The sequence below is a fragment of the Camelus ferus genome, chromosome 9 (assembly GCF_009834535.1).
Source record: "Camelus ferus isolate YT-003-E chromosome 9, BCGSAC_Cfer_1.0, whole genome shotgun sequence".
Classification (NCBI taxonomy): Eukaryota; Metazoa; Chordata; class Mammalia; order Artiodactyla; family Camelidae; genus Camelus; species Camelus ferus.
This window is the reverse complement of record NC_045704.1, coordinates 69269631-69294168: the sequence shown is the minus strand read 5'-3', so window position 1 is coordinate 69294168 and position 24538 is coordinate 69269631. Positions and strand designations below refer to the sequence as shown.

At 35.8% G+C, this 24538-nt stretch overlaps 1 protein-coding gene across 2 annotated transcripts in view; it reads left to right on the top strand.

Annotated features, from left to right (window-relative positions):
* DPYD (dihydropyrimidine dehydrogenase) overlaps window positions 1-24538 on the top strand; it is a 720433-nt gene that overhangs the window by 406210 nt on the left and 289685 nt on the right. For both annotated transcript variants that reach the window (XM_032487157.1, XM_032487158.1), the window contains exon 14: window positions 20209-20373. In XM_032487157.1, coding sequence (XP_032343048.1) covers window positions 20209-20373 — 165 coding nt within the window. The remainder of the gene's footprint in view (window positions 1-20208; window positions 20374-24538) is intronic.

The following is a 24538-nucleotide window of genomic DNA, read 5'->3' as shown; positions in this document are numbered from 1 at the left end:
TTTTCCCAACATATAAAATTGAACTACATATTAATGTATATTTTCATCTACTTCCTCTTGTTCATTTGTTTTTATTTTTTAAAATTCAATGACTGTTTATTTTGGTGTATGGCAAATCATCTTTATTTTTAGCTTATTTTCACTAAATTATTTTTAATTTGTCCTAGGACAATTGATGACTAATTCATATTTTCCCATTAATTCACTATTATAGCCGAGCTGTCTGCTATATTCACACATACACTGGCTTTCTATTTTGCTCCATTTTTCTTTCTGTTTCTTCTTGTGACAAAACCACACTGTTCAAATTATTGATTTTTATTATACTTGTTAATTTTACTAATATATATTATTGCCCTTTTCTTCTTTTTACATTTTCTTAGCTACTCTCACTACTTATTTTTACAGGAAAAATTTAAAATCATTTTTTAATAACTCCAAAAATCAATCAAAGGAATTTTTATTGGGCTTGCATTTTATTCATGATTTATAGAGTTCTATATAAGAAAAATAATATCTGAGATTTGTTATAATTATATATGTCTCATCCAAAATTACATGTCTATATGCATTTTCTACATTATATCCACCATGATATTTTGTACTTATATACAAATAACACATATCTTACGTGTTTATCATTCATTTGGGGATTATTTATTAATTTTAATGGGTAGTAACTGGCACAAAGCAATTGCCTTCTATTTTTATTAAATAAATAAATAATAAATATATTTAAAAATCTAATATACAATTACTAAAAATAATATTAACCTATACATTATTTTAAGAATAGTTGACTTAATATCTAAATACTAATCAAAGAATACCAAATATCTAAAAGTTATTAAAGATAGTCCCAGAAATTTGAAGTATGTCTGTCAGAACTCCTAATCTAGACCTAACTCTCAGTGTATCTTTGGAGTGTTTTTATGTATGTAACCAAACCTTGAGAGGATATATGCTTAGGCTGTATTGGCATTTGCACTTAATTGTATTAATGCCCATATTTATACTCAGAATATGAAAGAATTATGTTCCTGTTTTTCTCCCTAAACTGCATTGTTCATCAGTAGAATATTTTATAAAAATTCATTATCTTTTTTTAAGCTTTGTTGAGCTGTAATTGATAACAGAAAAAAAGTTGCACATATTTAATTTTGACATCTTGGTGCGTTTGGACACATGCTTACAGTACCCATGAGTAATACCATCATCGCAACCAAGGTACTAAACGTACTCTCACCTCCAAAAATCTCCTCGCGTTCTGTTGTGGATTTTTATTTTTATTTTTTGGTAAGAATACTTAACATGAGATTTGTCCTCAACATATTTTTAAAGTTTTAAATTTTAAAGTTATAGCAATATGATTATAACTATAAGTACAATTTTGTACAGCAGATCTCTAGACCTTTCTCACTTTGCATAACGGAAACTTTATAATTATTACTAATAATCAGAGAAATTCAGATTAAAACCACAATTAGATATTAACTCACACATGTTAGCTTGGCTATTTTTAAAAAAATGAAGATAGTAAGTGTTGGTGAGGATGTGGAGAAGTTGAAACCCTTGTACACTGTGGATGGAAATGTGGAATGGTGAAGTTGCTGTGAAAACAGTATGGAGGTTCCTCAAAATTTTAAAAGTAGAACTACTATATGATCCAACAATCCCAATTCTGGATCTGCGTGTGAAATATTTGAAATCAGGATCTCAGAGAGACATCTGCACTCCCATGTTCATTGTAGCATTATCCACAATAGTCAGGATATGGAAACAACCCATATGTCCATTGACAGATGAATGGATAAAGAAAGTGTAGTATATATGGTATAGGTGTACAATGAAATATTAAAAATTTAGCCTTAAAAAAAGAAGAAGACTCTGTATTTGTAACAACATGGATGAACCTAGAGGTCATTATGCTAAGTGAGATGCACCAGTCACAGGAGGGCAAATATTGCATGATTGCATTTATGTGAGTTATCTAAAACAGTTAAACTCGTAGAAGCAGAGTACAGAATGGCGGCTGCCAGGGGCCATGGGGAGGGGGAAATGGAGAGTTGTTTCTCAAAAATTCAGTATTTTAATGATTTCAGGACATTTTATCCTATTTTCTTCTCTTTGTAGGGCTACTTGGGCTAATAAAGATTTGGGTAAAAGTTGGAGTTTGTGATAAGACTTCTAAATCCCTGCTTTTAAAAATAGATGTTTATTAAAAACAAATAATCACACAAATACAAAATATCAGCTGGAAGGGAACTTACAGACTTACTTGCCATCATCTGCCTGTTTCATCATTATCAATTAGCACCCTTCCCAATAAGCATGTTAGATTTATTTTGGTGCCAGCAACTTAAATCCAAGCGAGAAATATATAATCGGGATATCTCAAAGATCCCAAACATAAGAAATCAGTTTGTCTGTGGAAGAGAATGTAATTGAAAATTGTAACCATGTCCAGACTCTCTTTAAAATGATTGCTCCTGAAAATCAATCTAAAGTTGAGGGTTGGGCTCCTGCAACCAAGTGAATGAAGGAGAAAAAAGGCAATTCTCAGAAAAGAAGTGCTGGGTAGATAATCCAGGAGGCGTCTGCTACACGGTTCTCAGATACTTCAGTTGAGAGCGACTCTCTAGAGACAAATGATTGCCTCTTGAAATAGCTTTGGATATTAGAAAGGACAGTGAAAATACTTTTGAAGAGTTTCTAATTATTGTGCAGATTTTCCCATCTTAAGGTGTTTTGAGAAGAAGTCTAAGCTTCCTCTATGTAACTGTCCTTCAGAAAGATGATAAAAGCTTTTATGGAGCTCTTGTTTTACCTTCTCTAAGCTGAATGGACTCACTTCTTTTAACTGTTCCTCGTATAGTATGGTGTTAAATCTCCTAACCATTTTTGTTGTTGTTGTTGTTGTTGTTGTTTTAACAAGTGTTTTTTCCCCCCAAACTGGACACAGTACTCTGAACAGCTCTGCAAAGAGTAGGACAGTCACCTCCCTTTTCTAATACAAATTGACTGTCAGTGTGTTCACTATTTTTTGTGTGTAGTCTCGTTTTCTTTCCAGAGCCATATTGAAATAAAAGTTCCGTAGTATTTCGTTAAGTTTTCAAATTGATGAGCTGTGCCTTTTCTATCTTGTATTTGTGTATTTGGAGCATTAGATCCAAAATACAATTACTCATTATGTGTCATTTTGCTAAATTAAGCCTATCGCTCTGGCCCATCAACATCTCTTTGGAATTTGATTCTGTCTCTAACATGTTGGTCTCCCTTTCTGACTCTGCCTTTTTTCTTTTTTTAAACCATGTCTTGGGGCCTCCACCTTGGTATTTATAATCTCCCTGCAAAGTACATTGTAGGTAGAGACAGTCCAATTTGCTGCTGTTGGGGAAGCTTTATTTATCATTATACACACTTGCATCTGTGAAGTAGGCATCTCGGGCTTTGTTCAAAGTTTTTTTTTTTAAAGGATAGGTATGACCTAGATTTTTTCCACAGTGTAACACTCACAATCTCCAGCTCAGATCCTTTCCCTTTACCTGAACAAGCAGTAGGGCGTGTTATCAGAACTAATTCAGAAATCTTACAATCCTTTTGTGGGTCCAATTATGCCAACTAACATGCAGCTTCAGCAAATTAGCACTTGAAAGGCCCCCTGAAGACGGAGTTCTCCCAGTGTCTTTGTGCAGGTGCACTACTCAGAGCCACGCACAACCTCCCCGGAACCCAATGTCAGTCTCCAAGGTAAGATAGACCATCAATATTGTATTGTACGCATTGGAACTCTGGGGAGGGTGAAGAATATTAATGCACAGAAGATGACCATGGGCCTATGATAAACGTTTACATTGTGTCACGCACTGTTCCAGGCACTTTGCATGTGCCTTGTTTTGCCTTACCTAGGATAACTTCTTGAGATGCCATCTCTGTCTCCATTGATAAATGAGGAAAGTGAAGTGGAAAGAGGCTGTGACTTGTTTAGGTGGCACAGCGAGTATGATGAAAGAGTTAGGATGTGAACTCAGGTAGCTTGACTTTCCTCTTTTAAACAAATTCACTGTAATGCTAAAAAACAACAAAAACAAAAACAAACACTCTCCAAAAAGGCAGCAGGAATGGATGCAGTAGATTTGAGGCGATCGACATTGACCTGTGTCTCTTAATCTGGGTTCTCAGTCCCTTGGAGTACTTTCTTCTGCTTCAGCACATTTAATAAATATGATCCCTGTAAGTCTGTATTCAGGTCTATGTATAGCTATCCATCAGTTATTTATAAAATTGGTGAACATGACTTGGCTGAAGGTAGAGCCCTTTTGTATTATATTAGAAATCCTTTTCCATGTGAATAAGCAATTATGTAGGTGTTTTTTCCTAGCTCATGTCTTCCATCTTATCTAAGGGAACAGTCAGATACTTTACTTACTTGGTTCAGATACTTGGTATCTTCCACATTTCTTTATATATTAGATTTAGAACCATTTCAAAAAAGAAATAAGATTATTTTGAAATTACTCACATTACAAGATTGATCCAAGACATTGCAGTCCATTTGTAAGATCATTATATGGTGCTGTGGTTAGTATCTGCAGTCTAAGTTGTGAACTGTTAGTAGAACTTAATTTTGTTACAGGAGCGGAAACTTATCAATATGCTAATGAATGAATTTCAACATTCTCTTCTCTGTAACTAGTATTAAACAGTGGTGTCTGTAACTGCTGTTTTATTTTTGCTACTAGCAAGTCAGTAATAATAATAATGACTTTATGAAAAAAATCAACCACAACCAAAAAAACTTTGTGAGGAAATAATAGCGTTTTATTTGTGTCCTTTGACTTTATGATTGTAGCTTCCCCTTGGGGCTGTTGTATCACACAAATTGTACATCTGTGGGCCTGCAGTGTGTAAATTACTCATTCTTCAGCCTTTGGTAATCAGAACCATGAGGTTTTATTACATTTACATTTATCAGATGAAAGGCTTCTGGAGATCTGTGATGTTTGTGTTACCCTCACCTAAACCTGAAAATAGTGGTATGTAGCGCTATGAAACGCTACAGATGTTGGCGCTGCATTTGGTTCGTCGTGGAGTCGGTATATTAAGAGGCAGTTCCTTTGTATCATTTCTGCAGGGATAATGTGACAGTGGCAGAGTTAAATACTTCTGACAGAGACCATATTGCCGGCAAAGCCTGACATATTTATTATCTGACTCTTCTACACTAGAATTTACCTCTGCTCTGGACAATCTTCCTGTCCTTTGTAAGATTTTAAGCTTTTCTTTGGACAGATCCCTCTTCTTTTTGTGCTCTGGACAGATCTTTTTCAGTGCCCTTCTGTCCACTGTGAATTCAAAGGTCCCTGAAGCACTGAGATATAGTATGAAAGTAAGAAAATATTCTATTTTTGTAAGTGATTTATTTGGAGATGGGTGGTCATATATTTGCTTTTATGGATGGTTACACAATCAAAACATTTAAAGACAACTCCTCTTTATCATAATCTAGTTTCTATAAAATATTAATGTCATACAGGAGATTAATCGGCAACACCAGAGAAAAAGTTTCAGAGGCTGATGGGTTTGTGAGATAATTAGTTGTAGAAACTTTGACAGGTAGGTTTAGTACTGGGTATCTCAGAGCCTTTAGTATGCTTAGGTGCATCGTGACTCACCAAGAGGAGCTGTTGCTTTGATGTTTTCCCAAGATGATCTGGTCACAGAACTTCCCGTACATACCCAGATATCCCAGCAAACACCTTTGGAAAATGTTCTTTAATTTCGTAGGTTACTTAAGAGTGTTAAATTTTGCTGTATATGAGAAAGCACAGACAATCATGGTAGAGCACTGTACAAAAATCAGCTGTCATTTGGAGATGCTTTCACTAATCCTGGCAGTCACACAAGCATCTAAGTGACTGAATTCATTGCTGCTTAAATTGTATTTATTGTTACTATTATTGTTATTTAATTAATTAGTTTTAAATACACTTGAGGACAGAATGTGATTATAGCTCAAAGGAAAACTGACCACTAGTTTATACCTCCTAACCGTCTAATGATCTCTAAGACGACTGCAGCAAGTTAATGACGGAGTCTCAAATTAGTATTTTAATCAAAGTGATTGGAATATTTTGATGTTAACGTCTCTACCAGAAATCAGTTTATTTCTAGGTCAGCCTATAGGAATGTTCATTTTATGGTTTTATCCAGCACTTCTATCTGCCCACTACTTTTTTGTTATGATTTTGACTACATCTTTTTCAGAATTAGTAACCATCATGATTAAAGTAATTCACTAACTAATTTAAATGGTGAAATTCTACATTTCATACCATCTCCTGAAGGATAGGTAGGCAAGAAAACATACTTTTTCAGAACTGAGTTTGAGCCAGCTGACAAATCCATTTGTAGGGGAGGAAAGGTTTTCCTGGGCCCTCCTAGGGTCCCTGGCTGAGTCTGAAAATTAAACTGACAGAGATTAAGAGGAGACAAGCATACAAACTCTGTTGAGTTTTTACATGCACATGGGAGCCTTGACAAGAGAATGAAGACCCAAAAAAGTGACCAGAGCAGGAAGCTTTAATACTGCGAATGAAAAATATGACCTGCCATATCAGTAAGCAAAGGACGGCACTGCAGACATCAGCCATCAGCCACTCCCTCTGCCCCCATGGCCAGCTGGAGGGAACTTGGGATGGAGACCAGCCGGCTGTCCTCAGCCTCTGCAGCCACCCCCAGCGGTGCCCCTGAGAAGAGTCAGGATGGGAAGCAAAGGACAGTGGCCCTAGAAAGCTAAGGTGCATAGCGAAAGGAATGATTTCAATGAGCCCAGATTTCACGTCTTCCCGTACGTAGATAAGCACTAAATTTGTCAACTTGAGATATCTGGTTTCCTTTAATTAAAAGTAATCTTTTCATGTTCTGACTACGTGCTCTTTGTTGCAAAAACTGTATATCCTCGCCCCTTCCCTGCCTCTTTGGAGCAGTCCCTCAGAGCGATCTGAGAGGCTGCATCTCAGGCTTGAAGTCCTCAGAAAGTCTGCCGAATAAAATATAACTCTCAACTTTTAGAATGTGCATTTTTTTTCAGTCAACAATACCTTTTAGACAAAGAAACCATAATTTTGTGAAGAATTGACAAGACAAAAGAGTTTAGGCTATAGGTGGTAAGTGGTAAAGACATAACTAGGAAGATAAGGGTTAGTTTAACAAGGTTTGTTTGTGCAGATTTCTTGGCCCCCCATTCCCCATCGCTGGTGATGAGGATTTTTCCCTCCTTCATGTACAGGAAGGGTACTTTTTATATGAAAGTTGTAGACACGTGTTTCAAGGGAAAGCGTGAGAGGAATGAGATTGGTGTGACCTTCCTGCTCCTGCCATTAAAAAAATGCCTTCAGCTTAAGGTACTTTGCCAAGGTGCCGTATTTGGGAGTAGCATGTCCTGAATCCCATCAAAGCAAAGACTTCGCCATTCAATTTTCTTTTCTACAAATAATGCCTAATAATTGGTCCTGACAATTAAAATAGAATACTGCTATGAATAACACATTCCAAAGTCCAGAATACTGTTTCTTTGTTGGCTTAGTTATTTGTTCTTGTTTTAATTCTAATTTGTAAAACCTTTCCCTTTAAAAGTGTATTGATCACCCTTAAGTAGAAAATGATTATTCCTTATGAAAAAAACAAAAACAAAAACACAAAAAAAGCACTTAAAAAAGCTAGAGGACTCACACAGACAGGAAGTTTTTCAAATGTCCTTCAGTTTACTTGTTTGCATTTCCTCAAAAGAGACTGGTGCAAAGCAGTTTGGGGTCTAGAATAGCATTGAAAGCATTTATTGTTCCAAGGCTAATTTTAACCTGTGATAAAGATTGCTTTTTGTATTCAGTTGAATGTGATATTCAGTAATTGTTTGTCAAGGCTAAGTGCTGTAGGACATAATACATTTTTTTAAAATGGTGTTTTGTAATTATAATACAAGCATCTTTATGGCCTCGTATATGAAAGAATTTTATTGAGTAAGATTATTAGAAATATGAGAAAATAGACTTTAAACTTTATTATTTTAAGTATTAAATCTCATGGCTGTTTAACTTACATTTAGGGAAGTTTATATATTTGCTCAAACTAATGATATTTTGTTAGCTGAGTGGTTTCAGAGATTCTTGGCAGAAATTAACTTTTTTTTCTCCCTCATACTGTGTCTTCTCATTTTAGTCAATAGAATATTGCGAGGAGGATTTCCTAGGCATGTGTGTGTGTTACCTAAAGTAGATTTAATATGAGTTTGAGATTACCCAAAAATCATAAATTTGTGTCACGGATGGAAAGTGTGCAGATAGCAGTGTTTCCAATCTGAAATGCTTGCATGTTGAATGTTTTATAGTTTTACAGATAAATGACTTTTTGCTGTTCTAATCAGTGGTGGCTGAAAGCAATGATAGGGATCATGTCATACAACCTCATTACTATGTTGGAGGGACGACTGGATTCAGTGTTCTCTAAAACGTCATTCCGGGCCGTGTATCAACAGAGGTGGCGGTGTTCAGGAAGAACATGCCAGTCTTAGAGTCTCAAACGGCTTACTCTAGAACACTTCCACCATCAGATCTGCATTCTATCTTTTTTTTCCCTGCTTGATACTTTTTTTTTTTTACCATGAATTATAGCATGCATGCTAAAAAAGTATATATAATTTAGATATACACTTTAAGAAATAATGAAGTGAGTATCTTCTTTCTCATTTTGCATGTTAAGGTGCAGAACATAGATATTTCTGTACTTTTGACCCTGTGTGCCCCTCCTCTCCCCTCTAGAGGTAATACTTACAGTTTGGGATAATCATTTTCTTGCTTTTGTTTATGTTTTGCCACACATGTATCCCCAAATAGTATGCTATTTAGTTTTGCCTGTTTTTTGCTTTATATAAATATAATCACACAGTGTATACTTCTATGCAACTTTTTTTTCAGTTCTTATTGTTCAGTCTTTTGTTTTTCACATTCATTTAGCATTGAATACTATGTTCTCTTCATTCCTTTTGTTTGAGAATGTCTTTATTTTCATTCCTGAAATGAAATTATTGCCAGCTGACATTTCCTTTTTATACAAAGTAGTTTACTGTCTTCTGACTTCTACTGGCACTGCCAGGAAATTCACTATCAGTCTACTTTTCCTTGTAGGTAAGTCTTTTTTCTTTGGTTACTTTTTAAGTCTTCTTTTTGCTTTTAGTGCTTTATTTACTACAGGGTACTAATTTTATTTGTTTGTTTGTTTGTTATTTTTGAAGTATAATTCGCTAACAATATTATATTAGTTTCAGGTGTACCACCTAGTGATCCAATATTTTTATATAGTATAAAATGATCACCATGATAAATCTAGTTACCGTCTCTCACCATACAATGTTATTACAATTTTATTGACTGTATTCCCGATGCTGTACATTATATATTCATGGCTTATTTATTTTATCACTGAAAGTTTGTGCCTCTTAATCCCTTTCCCATATTTCGCCCATTTCCCTACCCCTCTTCCCTCTGGCACCCAGTTTGTTGTCTGTTATCTATGAGTCTGTTTCTGTTTTATTATGTTTGTTCATTTGTTTTGTTTTGTTTTAGACTCCACATATTTTTGAGTTATACATGAACATACATATATTCATTGTCACATTTTTTTTCGCTGTGAGCTACCACAAGATCTTGTATATATTTCCCTGTGCTATACATATAAGTTAAGTCATACAGTATTTCTCTTCCTTTGACTTATTTCCCTTAGCATAATACCTTCTAGGTACATTCATCTTGTTGCAAATGGCAAAATTCATTCCTTTTTATGGCTGAGTATGGCTGAGTAATATTCTGCTGTATATACATGCCACGTCTTTTTTATTCACTCATCTATCAGTGGACACTTAGGTTGCTTCCATATCTTTGCTTTTGTAAATAATGCTGCAGTTAACATTTAGGTGCATATATCTTGCTGAATCTTTTGTTTTCTTCAGTTAAATACTCAGAAGTGAGATTGTGGGTCATATGATAGTTCTTTTAATTTTATGAGGACCCTCTATACTGTTTTCCATATTGGCTGCACCAATTTACATTCCAAACAGTAGTGCACAAGGGTTCCCTTTTCTCCACATCTTCACCAACTCATGTTATTGTTGTCCTTTTGATAATAGTCATTTTGACAAGTGTGGGGTGATATCTCATTGTGACTTTGATTTGCATTTCCGTGATGATTAGTGATGTTGAGCATCTTTTCCTGTGTCTGTTGGCCATCCGTACATCTTCTTTGGAAAAATGTCTATTCAGGTCCTCTGCTCATTTTTTATTCAGATTTTGTTGTTGTTGTTGTTATTGGGTTGTATGAATTCTTTATATATTTTGGATATTAATACCCTATCAGACATGTAATTTGCAAATATCTTCTCTTATGCAGTAAGTTGCCTTTTCATTTTGTTGATGGTTTCTTTCACTGTGCAAAAGCTTTTTATTTTGATGTGGTCCGACTTGTTTATTTTTGCTTCTGTTGCCCTTCCCTGAGGAGACAGATCCAGAAAAATATTGTGAAGATGTCAAAGAGCATACTGCCTACTGTTTTCTTCTAGAAATTTACTGGTTTCAGGTCTTACATTTAAGTTTTTAATCCATTTTTTTAAAATTGATTTATTTAATTTTTTTAAAAGATTTTTAGAGTTATAGTCATTTTGAATGTTGTATCAAATTCCAGTGTAGAGCACAATTTTTCAGTTATACATGAACATACATATATTCATTGTCACATTTTTTTTTGCTGTGATCTACCACAAGATCTTGTATATATTTCCCTGTGCTCTACAGTATAATCTTGTTTAATCTATTGTGAGTTTATTTTTTGTACAATATAGAATAGTAGTCTAGTTTCACTCTTTTGCATGTACCTGTCCAGTTTTCCCAACAGCATTTATTGACGACACTATCTTTTCTATATTGTATATTCTTGGCTGCTTTGTAGTGGATTGATTGACCATGTAAGTGTGGGTTTATTTCTGGGCTCTCTGTTCTCTTCCATTGATATAATGTGTTTTCCTTGAGATTGTTGGTGTCCCTGAATCTGAAGATTGACATTTTTCATTAATCCTATTAAATCTCTAACAATATATGTTAAAATATTTTGTCTCTTGATTCACCTCATTATCTGCTTGTGAACTCTAATTAGATTTCCCCTGTAATCCTCAGCCTGTGTTTCATGTCTCTTTACTTCCATATCATGTTTTGTGTTTCATTTTTCTGTGTTGCCTTTGAGGTAATTTTCCCAGGTGTATCATCAAGGTGACTAATTCTCTTCGACTATGTCTAATCTCTTATTTACTCCAAACTATTAGGATTCTTTTTTTCCCTCAAGTTATTACTATTTTTTATTTCTAGAAACTCTTTTTTTTTAATTTTTAAAAAATTCTCGTGTAAGTTTTAAGTTCCTTATTTTTGATGATATACTCAAGCCTCTCTTTTATTTTTCAAACATATTAAACTTTTGCTTTATACTTCATATCTGTAATCTCCTTCTCTGTGGTTTTTTGTAGATCTGATTCTGTAGCTTTTTCTCCCTACAGACTTTCACTTACGACGCCTTTGTTTCCCTCTCATTTGATTAGTAGAATTCTACTGTGAGCTCCTATCCCTTGGAAATTTACTTATGGTAATTTTTTGATACCTAGGGTAACAAATTCTTCCAGAGAGGCTTTGATATTGCTTCTGCTGTTTATCTGGAGACACCATGACCAAGAGCCACTTTTAAAACAAATTTTCAACTTTTGGTTTTGGAGCCCACACAAGCTTATATTCTTAGGGGAAGCGTCTTCTTTTGTATCCAGTATTAACTCTCAAATGGACACATACCCCATCATTGCTCTGTTGTCATCCTTCAGCTTACAAAATGAGAGCGTCACTTTTTGTTGGTCTTCCCTTTCTGTGGAAGTTTCTTGTCTCCCTGCCACCACGCTTGGGCCCTGACTGTGCAGCTCTCTCAGGTATTTGTAAGCCATGAGGACTCAGGCCCTAGACCACCTGGCACTGGCAGAAACCTCGAGGGCAAACATCACCCTCTAACAGGTTTGTCCTTGTGGATCTCTGCTTGGATGTCATTTCTGATCTCCAAGAAATTTCCTTATTTTGACTTGTGTTCAGTTGTGCTTCTTCTGCTTTTGTTTTATTCATGTCCTGTCCAGTATTTAAATATGCTATATTGTGAGGGTTTTCTCTCAGTATCTTGTTAACTGTAATGCAAAAATGGAGAACTCCTGTCTGATTCTTTTAGATGTTTCCTTCTTTAAATAATAGCCGTTTCATTTACAGTGGCTTCTAGAGTGAAACCAGAGCATTTATCCCAGTTTTATAAAATGTAGGTTTTTTTTAAATATTTATCATTTTCAATGAAAGCTCTGCTCTAATACTTGAAGATATTTAATCATTATTAAAACTGGCTCATACTTACACCTTCACAGCTGCTGTTTTGGGCCTTAAAAGATTTCTTCAAAGCATATCACATGATTATCTTACGAGCAGGCCAGCAGAAATTTCTAAGTTAATTACAGTTTGGCAGAGTGTATCCAAAACCTCTTATCTGAACAGTGAACCCAATAATTTAATCAGTCTGTCTGTTGATTAATCACGTTCTAATCCATCTGATATCAGCACTAAAAAAGCTCTTCATCTGTTTCTTGTAAAACTTATCTCTGTGAATGCACAGCTGCTGTGAGCTATTGGTATTAATAACTTGAATAGGAGACAGAACACAATGGATTCTCAAAGCCTGCAGAAAAAAAAAATTGAACTCCTTAAAACAGTCATTCAAGACTCTAATCTGACCCAAGTCTATACAATCTTCCCATCCTCATTTCCTGTTTCGTTCCCGGCTTCAACCCGTGTACTAGGGAAGACCAGTTGCCTGAAGTTTCACAACTTCTACTTTGTCTCTGAAGTTGGTGAGTTGATGAATGAATAAATATTTATTTATCAAATACTACCTGTCAGGCGTATGCTCTTATTGGGCCCTGTTATTCCATTTAATATCCTATAGCCTCTCTGTCATATAGTGAAGCCATTTTGACAGAAGAAAGAGTTAAAGAGCAAAACAAATTACTTTTTAGTGTCCTTTCTGCAAAGTTGTAAACTCCTTAAAGACGGGCAAGAAGAAAGACGAAAGGCTACAAGAGTCTGACCCAGAATTTTACCAGTCAGACATAAGTGAAATACAGAAGATGATTCTCCTTACTTGTGCACTGTGAGAAACCGAGTCCTCTGGATGCCTGACACTGTCCGGGAGGTGGGAGACACTGGGCCCAAGGTGTGCACTAGACAGCATGGGAGTCAAGTGCCTTCCTTGACACAGACGTTCAGTATATTTGGTTTGCACTCATCATCCCCTCTTTTCAGCTCAGTCAGGTTGTAAGTTGTGTACCTATTTATTCTAGAGCACAACGTGCTGTCGTTGTTGTTTTGTTTTTCTGCTCTCTTATCCTCTTTATGCAGGGTAGCCATTCGATCAGTTCAGTCCAGCCCAAGACTGATACTGAGGGTGCCCCAGGCCATTTTGTGTTGACAGGCTTCAGGACACCAGCACATGGGACATACGGAATTCCCAATGTAGTCTAAAACATGAGACGATTTCAGAGGGTTCTTAGAATTTTGATCTTGCAAGGTTTGGAGCCACAGGGATAACTGTGCTGTCACGGTTGATTCAAGACTATGGAAAGTTTAAATTTCACTAAATGATAATAATTTTGTCTCCCTTGCAGGCATTTTCCTAGTTAATTACACTTTATCAGTGTCCATATCGTATTTTCTTCTAGTCTTGGTTAGAAGACTTGTTCGACTACATGTTTGCTCTCAGTTAATCCATCTTTGTTTGCGTGAGCACCTGTGTGAATCCTAATTAATTCTACCCTACTGGATTCAGTTAGACAAAGGGTTCATTTCAAACCCAAGTTAAGAACATGAGAGACTCTGCCACCAAGGTGGGTGGGCCTGAGAGATTACAAATTTTGGGGAGTGACTGTAACTATAATTTTATGACTTGGGACTTATCCCAGGCATATGTTCTATCATAAGAACTGAGACAGAGGAAGCCCTCTCTCCAGAGAAACAAGAATGAAGGGATATGCAAATAGGAGCAGAGAGAAGAGTCAGAGGAACATTCCTAACTACTCCTTTCTTGTATTATGTGATATATTCCTTTTCCTTAAAGCCACATCCCACTTTTTAAATTTAATTTGTTCAGGTTGATTTCTTTTTCTTGCAACTAGAATCAGTCCTAATTATTATCATATACATCCAAACATTAAGAAGTCCCTAGTAATACCGTTATTTGTATCACATGATTACACATGAATTCAAGTCTTGTCTCTAATGCTACCCAGAACTGTGCGGCAGTGGACAAGTCACTTGAATTTCTCTAAGCCGTAGCTGTAGCATTAACAGCGTGGTGACAGAGTTGTAAAGATAAAATGAGATAGTCTGTGTGAAAGATTTATGCCATAAGAAGCTAAATTATTACCGTTTCTGCAATTTCAACTCCACTCTTTCTCTGATAATTTGTTTTGTATTTCTAGGATAACATTGTTATTCTTGTTTACTGTGTTTTCCATGTAGATTGACAAACTTAGAGTTCTCGAAGACAAATGGGTAAGTTTGAGGATTTCGATTGCTACCTTTGATAAGAGACTAAGATGTAAACTTGATACATTAAGAAAAAATTCTCATCCTACCCATGCCACCCCTCCTAAACAACCAAGTGGAGCTTATTCTGACCATTACAAAGTTTATTTGGGGGAGTAATCAAATATTAATATACTTAGTTTGTGAAGAAAATAAAATGTTAGAGTGTTCTTTCATAAGAGTGGAGTTGCACTGGAAATTGGGCCACTGCTGGATTTTATTTTACATTTTGCTATTCCCGGGGTAGCAGTATGCCAGATTTATAATGATGGAATTGTATTATGTAACAGGATATTTGTTGTTAGATTTATTTGTAAAGTCAGTCTATTCTTTTACAGAAACATGTATAGTTAAACCCTACTTATATAGAAGGTAATATATTTTAGAGGACAGTGTTTCCTGCAGTGCTTTTAGTTATTGAAATTCTAGCTTATAAAACCAAATAATAAAGAGATTTTTTCTTTTGACAGTAACAACCAGTTCGCATCAGAATCTTGGAAATTAAAAAAGGGGAAAAAAAAATCCCTAAGATTTAATTACAGATTTTCAGGTAAACCAGTAACACTTTATTGATAATTACCACAATAGGCACTACACTAGCACAGAGTTCATTAAACAGATTTCTCATTCTATCATGAGTTTCTGCAGTTCAGGAAGAAAGCTTCTTTAAAACTGTATATAACTAATACTCTTAGAAAGCCTTTGTTGCTTCTCCATCCCCAGTTTCTCCCCCAGGATCTACCTATTCCAAAAAGTAACCACTCTCCTGAATTATTTTAAATTATTTTCTTTCTTATTTTTGTACTTCATCATAAAAGCATGTTTTAGGCATCATGTTCTATATATTTTCCACATCTTGCTCTTTTCACTCAACAGCGTATTTTTTAAATTCATCTGTTGTGATACAGTAGCTGTGATTCACTCTGCAAATTTTGCTTTTCATTTAAATCTACCTTTCTGGGACCCAGATTCTTTTCCTAGTGTTTTACCAAAACATTTCCGCAGTTTCCTTTTCTGTTCATTGAGGCCATTGTGACTCTCTTACTCCAGCAGTAACCACGGAAACACCATAGTTTTTTAGGATAAGAGAGGTCAAGTAAATGAACTTAAACAAACAAATTTAATCAGCCTGTTTACCATTTAAATCTCTTTACTGCTGAAAAATCACTATCATCACTTCAAATGTTAAGAGGTCACTAACACTCCATTTTATAATGGTAATTACACTATCACAGGAAGCAGAGATATCACCTAATAACTTCCTTATCAATAGACATCAATTTAAAAAAATCTGAATATTGCTAATGCACTCCAAATTAAAACTATGGTATTCTATCTTCTTTGTTATAGAGAATAAACGCTTATCTCTCTTAACTAGTCTTGACTATGTTTATTTTATTATATTAACTCCCTTAAGCAATGCTAATATGATTTAGCTATTAAATATTAAAGCAAAATATTATCATAAAATCGTATTCGAATTCTAGCATTCCCAGGTCAAATGCTTTAGTAAAGGGTTATTGCCCAATTATTGAAGCTCTTAACTCTAATCAGATAACCAAAGTTAATTGGTTGTATCCAAGTTTTATTTGTCTTTCACTTAATTTAAAAATTCTAACTCCCGTCAGTAGAGAAGGGTTTTGACAAAGCAGTGGCAAACGTAACTGGATTTGGGAAAGAAAACCTAGTCTAAAATTTATATTACTGATTTATCACTGGGAGACCATATTGGAATTCTGACGCTTTAGCTGAGTTTGGAATACGCTAAATTTTTAAATTGCTGTGATGGTAAGAACTGACTCATGGATAGTTAGCAAGTTCTGCACAGTCGATGAGTATAATTCGGGCACTTACGAGGATGCTTTTCCCTTGCTTCAGTTAAGGAAAGAGAAAGCTGACCTGTTGAGAGAAACACTGCCCATCCTAAATCAACATAAAAGCGTAAACAATTCCTGTCATAAAGTAGATAAAGTTTCCCTTTGATTTGCTTTGTACTTCCTGTTTGATCTTGGTTGAGGAGCTCATTGATAATCCTCCCATGGTGTATTTACAGTTTGACATCGGATTATAGAAGAGAAAAATAAAACAACTCCAACATTAACAATAGATTTAACTCACAGTACACAAAGGAAAAGTCTGTAATGGTAGAATTTGAAGTTTTAAGGTACCACTGAGGGATGACGTTTTAAGAAAGAAGCATTGTCTTGCCTGTCCTCCAACTAAATGCTGTCAACTTACTGACCCTTTTGGCTACTGCGCATTCATGGCCTAGTTGTTATTAAGAAGGATACTGTAAAATAGTATGTGACTAGATTTCCTGGGCTATTAAGTGTTTTCTTATTCAGTATAGGTGTGATTCTTCCGTGTGTGTGTGTGTTTTTTTTTTAATTTTATGGTATTAAAAAAATATACACATTCAATGAAAGCATAGGTACGGCCTAGGGCTGGTAGGAAATCATCTTCCTATGAGGATCTTAACCTAAGAAATCTTTTAACCTAAGAAATCCCTTAGGTGGCCCTTGACCAGCTCAGGAATTCATATCTACTTGAACTAAAAAAGCCTAAGAATTGGTTTATATCTGAATGGGGCCATTCTGTTTGGATCCTAGAGCTGAGATAAACCCATCAACTTAGGGTCAGCAGTCCGGAAGGTCTAGAAGTTCAGGGTGCTCAAGTTCAAGTATGAAGCTTTGTGTCGCTGAAGCACTGCAGTAGGCTGGGGCAGAGAGACGTGGAACAGTGGGCAGTCTAGATCCCTGCATGCCAGTCCCAGGATCCAGTCGTCGTAGAGGGTGGGTGGCTGTATTCAGAGAAGGGGTCCCTGGGAGATCATGGGAAGCAAGTCAATAGACTGGTAGGAAGGGATTTAAGCACAGAGCAAGTTCCTGGAGTTTGAATGTAAGCCCAAACCCATGTGTCCAGCAACAGAATGAGGCCAGCAATCAATACCTTATAGTCCCCATGCCTCAAGAAAGGCCTGTTCTAGTGTCTAGGGTTTTAGTCCGGGTTCCTTCAAAAAACATCGTTGGAGCACTTACTAAAGGCCAGGCTAGAAGCTGGCTGTGTGATAGCAAGCAAAATATAGTTCCTCCCCTTCAGAAGTTTGCACTTTAACGGAACGTACTCTCAAGAATACAGACAGTCACAATGCAGATCTGAAGAACGCGCAGGAGCAGGGACTCTTAACATGAGTCAGTTTTGTTGAATAAGCAGAAAGTGCCACTTCAAGGTCTAGGGGGTTCAGAACAATCCGCCCCAAAACGTGTCACTTTTGCGTAAGGGTTATTTTGAGTAAAAACGCAATCAAGACCCTGCAGGTTCAAAAGAAACGACGGCCCCTCCCTTAACCACCTGGAAGAATTTGAATGGAGGATTTTTCCTGGGAGCGTGCTCCTTACCCAGGTACCTCTTTCAGTCTGGCAGGGCAGACTCCTCACTGCCGCACATCTTCTCTTCTTATTGTCCTGTAGTGGCCCTCTTCTTCTTAGAGGCCCCAAGCCCCTGTCCCATTCCTTAGCTCAGCACGGCATGTATACTTCAGTTTACCTTTCTGTCTCAGACCCTCTCATGTATGTGGGATCCCTGTACGTGTGAAGTGAAACTTCACCTTTTCTCTTGTTAATCTGTTTTATGTCAATTTACTTACTAGACCAGCCTGAGGAACCTAGAAGAGTAGAGGGAAGTTTTCTTCCTCTTCAACACAGGCCAATAAATTAGAAAATGGGCATGTAAAACAGGTGCCCTTTCCTTTGTGGAGCTACCTGGTGCCAGGGCACCTGACTCGGTGAACTGAGAATGGACTCTGTGCAGCTCTTTGGTCGGTTTCTCCAGTGCAGAGCACAGCCTGTGGCCTAGATTGGACTGACTTAGGGGAAAAAAAATTGAGAGTAGGGGATATGGCAGAAGAAAGGAGGACCTCAAGGCTTGGAAGTATGGCTCCCGAAAATTGGAACATCAGAGAAAATCAGCCTCATTTGAATGAATCATTTCTAGAAGTGTCTTCTCAGACCATGACAGCACGAGAGTACCTACCTGGGTGAGCTGTACGGAAGCCACCTGCAGGGATGCAGAGCGTGCATTTAAGCATTTGCCAAGATAACAGTTTGACCCATTAGGCTTGAGCTTCCTAGAGTGACTCTGCTTGTCATTTTACCCATTAAGATCGTGTAACATGGTTCCACAATAGCAAATCAAAGTAAGGCTGGTGACGTTGCCACAGTTACAAGAGAAGTGGGATGGCTTAATTAGTAAAACGCTAACTGCCAGGATTCCTATAAGTAAAAATGTACATATTTAAGGTGGCTTATTGTAACATTTATACCATTTATTTTATAATATACTAATTCGAATGTAAAAGTGAATGTAAATTACCAGAAATTAACATGCAATGGGAAGAAAAGTCCTTTTATCCTCTGCAACTGTAGCATTTGGCAGATTCAGGAATAAATAATCTTTTGTGGCAAGGGTATGCCTTATCAAACATATGCAGATCAGCACTAATTAATGCTAATTAAGGTTTCCTGTCTATCTAGTTGGAAAAACGTCCAAATGTTATGAAACCCAGTTAGTATGCCTATTACGCTAATTGTTTTATATGGGGTGGTTCTTAATTAAAATATGTAAATTGACCTTAATTGCTATATACTAATGGGGGTTCATGTTATCTCACTAAAAATGACAAGATGGTGAGGAGGGGTACTTAAATGACTAATTTTGATAAATCCTTAACTAAATGACCTTTACTCAAAATTAATTTTAATTGGAAATTGGCTAAAGAAACGTTTTATTTCTTTGTGTCTTTTTAGTTTTTAGTAATGTAAGAATGTTCAACTCTTCTTTGTTAATACAGCTTTAGAAGCAGTTGTGGATTGTTAATTACACTTAACAAGCAAGTTAATTTGTTTACTGTTTATAGTTAGCAGGAAGTTATTGATATCCTCATTTCAGTCTTAGCAAAAATAATTCTCACTGAGTGTGAATTTATAGTTTGAATCATATAGGTGAGTTGACCTAGTTAGTTTCTTAGAATGTATGTTAAAGTTTGATGAGCCGAGAGTGCTAATATGTACTCCTTGGCTGATTTATATTGAAATTAGTTTTTAGTATTTTTTTTTTTCTTTACAAACATTAACTCTTACTTGAGTTAAAATCTCATTGGAGATACATAGATTAACTAGACTGAAGTGTACTCTTATATTTTACTTGTCATGTTTTCATTTATTATTTAATTGCAAGCAAATTAAAATGTGTATGCCCAAAATTAGTGTAAGTGAATTTACATATTTTTCCAATATGCTAATCTTACAATTAGAGGGAATAATTTAAATAAAGCTAACAACTATATTGTTTTACTTTATTATTTGAAAGTAGTGTGTGTTCAAGTGTAATTTAAAATATATTAATGTGAGATGGGACTTAGTAGAATATAGTCATATGGAAATGAGCATAGAATAAAGAAAACAGGTTTTCTTTGTTGAAAAGAGATCCAATATCTTTACTCTTTTCACAGGACATAGTGACAAATGTTTCACCCAGAATCATCCGGGGAACCACCTCTGGCCCCATGTATGGCCCTGGACAAAGCTCCTTCCTGAATATTGAACTCATCAGTGAAAAAACGGCTGCATATTGGTGTCAAAGTATCACTGAACTAAAAGCTGACTTTCCAGACAACGTAAGTGTGATTTAACGTCTAAAACAAAAGAATTGGCACAAGTTGGTGGATGTTTATTTAAACATCCAATTCATAGGCTTATAAATATTAATGTGTATAATATATTTTATTAAAGAATCTGCCAGTTGCTTTGCTGATGCATAGAAAGATAAAAAAGAGAGAAAAGCTCAAGAACTCATAAAAATCCACACAATGCGAGGCTTTGTTATAAATGGGTGCCATGTAGATGGAAGAAGTATCTACATAAGCAGGGGGAAGAGAAATGAAATACTCATTTTATTGAGTTGGTTTTCACTGTATGTGGATAGTATTTATGAAGGTGATGACCTTAGGAAGAAATTGCAGACTGTAAATCATTTTAAATATGAAGCTGGGGCAGAAGCAGAATTTCTTATATAGTTTATTTATATTTTTTTCAGTGGGAAATAATTTACCAAATAATTTTAAGACCTTTATTCTGAATGAGTCAAGTATCTTTTATGAAATCCTTTTTTTCTTCTAAAGCACTGTGCACAAACATTACAGTAAAATCAAGCTTACGTGTAATATTTCATTGCTTTGTGGATTTGTATATGTTGCCTGTAATTTTCTAACCAACAGACAGTATTTTGTCATCAACAATCGGTGAGGGTTTTCCTTACTGTCATTCATTCATTCTCTTCCTGCCCCCAGCTCCCTTCCCCATGCACACACATGCACACACATGCACACATACATATTTCTCTCTCTCTCTCTCTCTATGAGCTGGTGGTGAACTGAGGTTGAGGTTTGGAGCAATGTATGCTTATGTTGTAGAAAAGATTTTTCTACATTGATCCTTCAGAGACAAATGAGAACACTTCAGGTATTTGAATGATAAATATTTTAAAATCTAATGAACTTTGTGGTTGTTTGCCCACAAGCTGATAAATCAGAAAATTTTACAAAGGGACTTCAGATATCACACTCATCAAGTTTCTTTTTCTGTCTTCGACAGCTCTCGTTGTTTCAAAATTCTCTCTTATCTTGAGACAAAATATAATCACATAGGATATAATTTATCTTCCTCAATTCCACCCTTCAGATGTGAAGGGAACTATAAAGGCCATCTGAAACCTGTAGCTTCTGCTTATTAGGAATTTTTCACTTTCTGAATATGATGTTGCAGTTATCTCTGTTTGCACATTATACAGCCAACTCTAATGGCAATTTTGTTGAACTACTTGTGCTTTAAAGAATCTACATTTTTTAGGAAGCTTTTCTCAGAGTGACGAGGACAAAAAGTGGTCACTCATAAAAATAATTATTAATATATTTTTAAACTTAGTCTACAGTGTTAAGTACTATGCTGGGTACTGAACATGCATAAAATAGCAATAACAATAATAATGGTAATAAGTGTGAGCACTTACACAGTATTCACTCTGTGCGCAGGTATGAGTCTAAATGCTTTATATATTTTAACACTCATTTAATTTTTCAACAACTTTATGAGACAGCTACTATTATTTGCCCCATTTTATGGATGAGGAAACTGAGGCACAGAGTTAAGTAACATAACCAAAGTTTACAGCTATTATATGGTGAAGCCAGAATTTGAACTTGGAATTTGCTTTTAGCATTCATGCCCCTGTCTAATACTAATGTTCACTTGTATACCAGCTTATATTGCAATATCATTTCAGGCCCTTGAAAATTCAGTTTCACTTAATATTAATGCAAAATAAGAACAGTATGAAATATAATTTCCCAAATATTCCTTCAATAATACTTAGATAAGCCAATGTCTCTGAAAAAAATTCCTTTTTCTGGAAAGTAACTTCTACCAATGACTTGTCTTAAGCTCACCTGATACTTTTCTAGCCTCCTTGAGCAGGAGTAAGATGTTACAATAATGACCTCCAAAAAAATGACAGTAAGTAGACAAGAAAGCTGAGACGGAACCTTTGCTTTGTGATTCCACAGCCAAGTAGAAAGACTTAAACACATTTAAATGTTCTTTTCAATTTCCCTGGAAACAATTTTCTTCTCCAGAAGCTTTTTCTTCTGAGAAAATAGTACATACTTTTCTTGTTTCTCATTCTTTCACCAGTTATATTATACTCATTATTCTTTTTCTGTATTCTTAGAACTAATTTCTAACACTTTTACTCCCCATATCAAAGGTAACATTTTAAATGCAATTAAAATGGCATTCCCATTTGAACCTATAGAAATAATGTGTGTGCACATGGATATTGCCACGCTGACAGCAGCATATCCCCCACTGTTTTGGAATTACTCTGACGCCAAAGCCAATGAGCTGAATGAAAGAAGGTGACCCTTCATTTTCCAAGTTTAATTATCACTCTCGCCAGAGTTTTCCCATATCATTCTCGAGTGCGGGGCTGCCACCCTTAATGACAGGGACTGGATAATTCAACCCATTATGGCAGCTTCTAAGCAAGGGCTAACTTCTCTGAAAAAGAAATTGTGCTGGGGGGCATATAGGTCAGCTGACATGAGCAGATAACATCTCTGTTTCCAAAGAGAGCAGGGACCAGCTGACCATGAACTAGAGGAGGCATCTGGAGGAACATCTTGAGTATAAAGACATTAAGACCCGCTGAAATATATTTTAAGGCCTTGTTTCTTAACTGTCACAGAATTACACCAAAGCCTACACTTGTACTAGACTTATGCTTGGCTTTCAAGGTTTCCTTTTATTTGTCTGCAAATTAAATTTGGCACACTGATCATTGTAGTGACAACTTATTACTAAGAGTTTTTTTTTTTCCTTCCTAAGCTGAGATTCTGCAGTGCTTATTACGAAATGTTATTGTGTAATTAGGACTTACAGAAATCAATTTTAAAGTGAATCCTTTCATTCTCACTGCAAAATCTTTAGAACTCATGTATTTTAGGCTTGCAAATTTTTTTTTTTTTTACCAAAAAATACATGCTGCTTTTTGTCTGAATGCACTGAATTAGCAAGCAAAGACTGACATTTTCTATCATTTGTGGCAGTAAGAGTTAGGCAAAAGATAGGGATTCAGCAATGAATCAGCTGGTGAATATATAGAAAAAGGAGTGATGGCTTTGTTAGAGAAATTGATAAAGGAAGAACTATTGATATGTAAATATACCTCTGTTAGGAGACACCTTGTTTCTACTGAAACCCTTTCTCAGTTTGTTACTGAGGCATCAGCATTGTGCACATTATGTTCAAAATGACTTCAAAGAAGTTGCTCTTCATCAGCATTCTGAAGGTGCTTTCCTGACCAGTAGCCTGTAAATACAGCATTCTTAACTTTGTATGTGTGTCATGGCCTCCGTGGGCACCCTGGTGAAGCCTAAAATCCTCTTTTCAGAATATTGCTTCTGAGTACATAGCCCTGAATCCAGAAAGTTACAACAGATTTCCATCATATTAAAGTTTTCAAAATATTTTTTTAAAATATGATACAGTAAAATATGTTACTCTTTAGTAATGCACTAAAAAGGAAGTCTAGGGCCAGATCTAATAACCACTGCAATGTTGATATAATGGTGACTGTCAGTGACACCTTGAGGTGTCTGCAGCAAGTCGACAGTGATTGTCTGTGGTTTCTGTTGGTGCCAAGTTACAGGCATTGATAATGTCACTGTGATTTGTTGCTTCATGCTGGAGGAAGTGTGACATTTCAGTGAGAGGCTAGTGAAAATAAAGATCTAAATTCTTTCCATCCGAGTTCATGAAATTCCTGTTTTCCATCAAGGATTCTAAGGACCTCAGATTAATAACCTGCGTTCAGTGTTTCTCAATTCTGATTGCATGTTAGAATCTCCTGGAGAGCTTCAAAAAGGGTATTTATGATCAGGCCCTATAGTATTCCAGTCATTCCAGAAATTCTGGCATCGATACAGTGAATATATATCTATGTGTGTATTGTGTAAGTATATGCATATAGATATGCATATGTATGTGTGTTTATATTTTTTATAAAGTTCATCAGTTGATTCTACTACATTTACAATCAATATCGTTCATGACCCTTGACATATGTCATTAAATATTTATAAAACTCCTATTTTTTTAGAGCCTGTTATGTATGGCAGGAACTACACTAAGAGCTTCATGTATCTGTGAATCAGAGGTTTTCTCCACTTTACAGATGAGGGAACCAGTGCTTAGAGATATTGCATTAAGTGTCCGGACGACACAGCT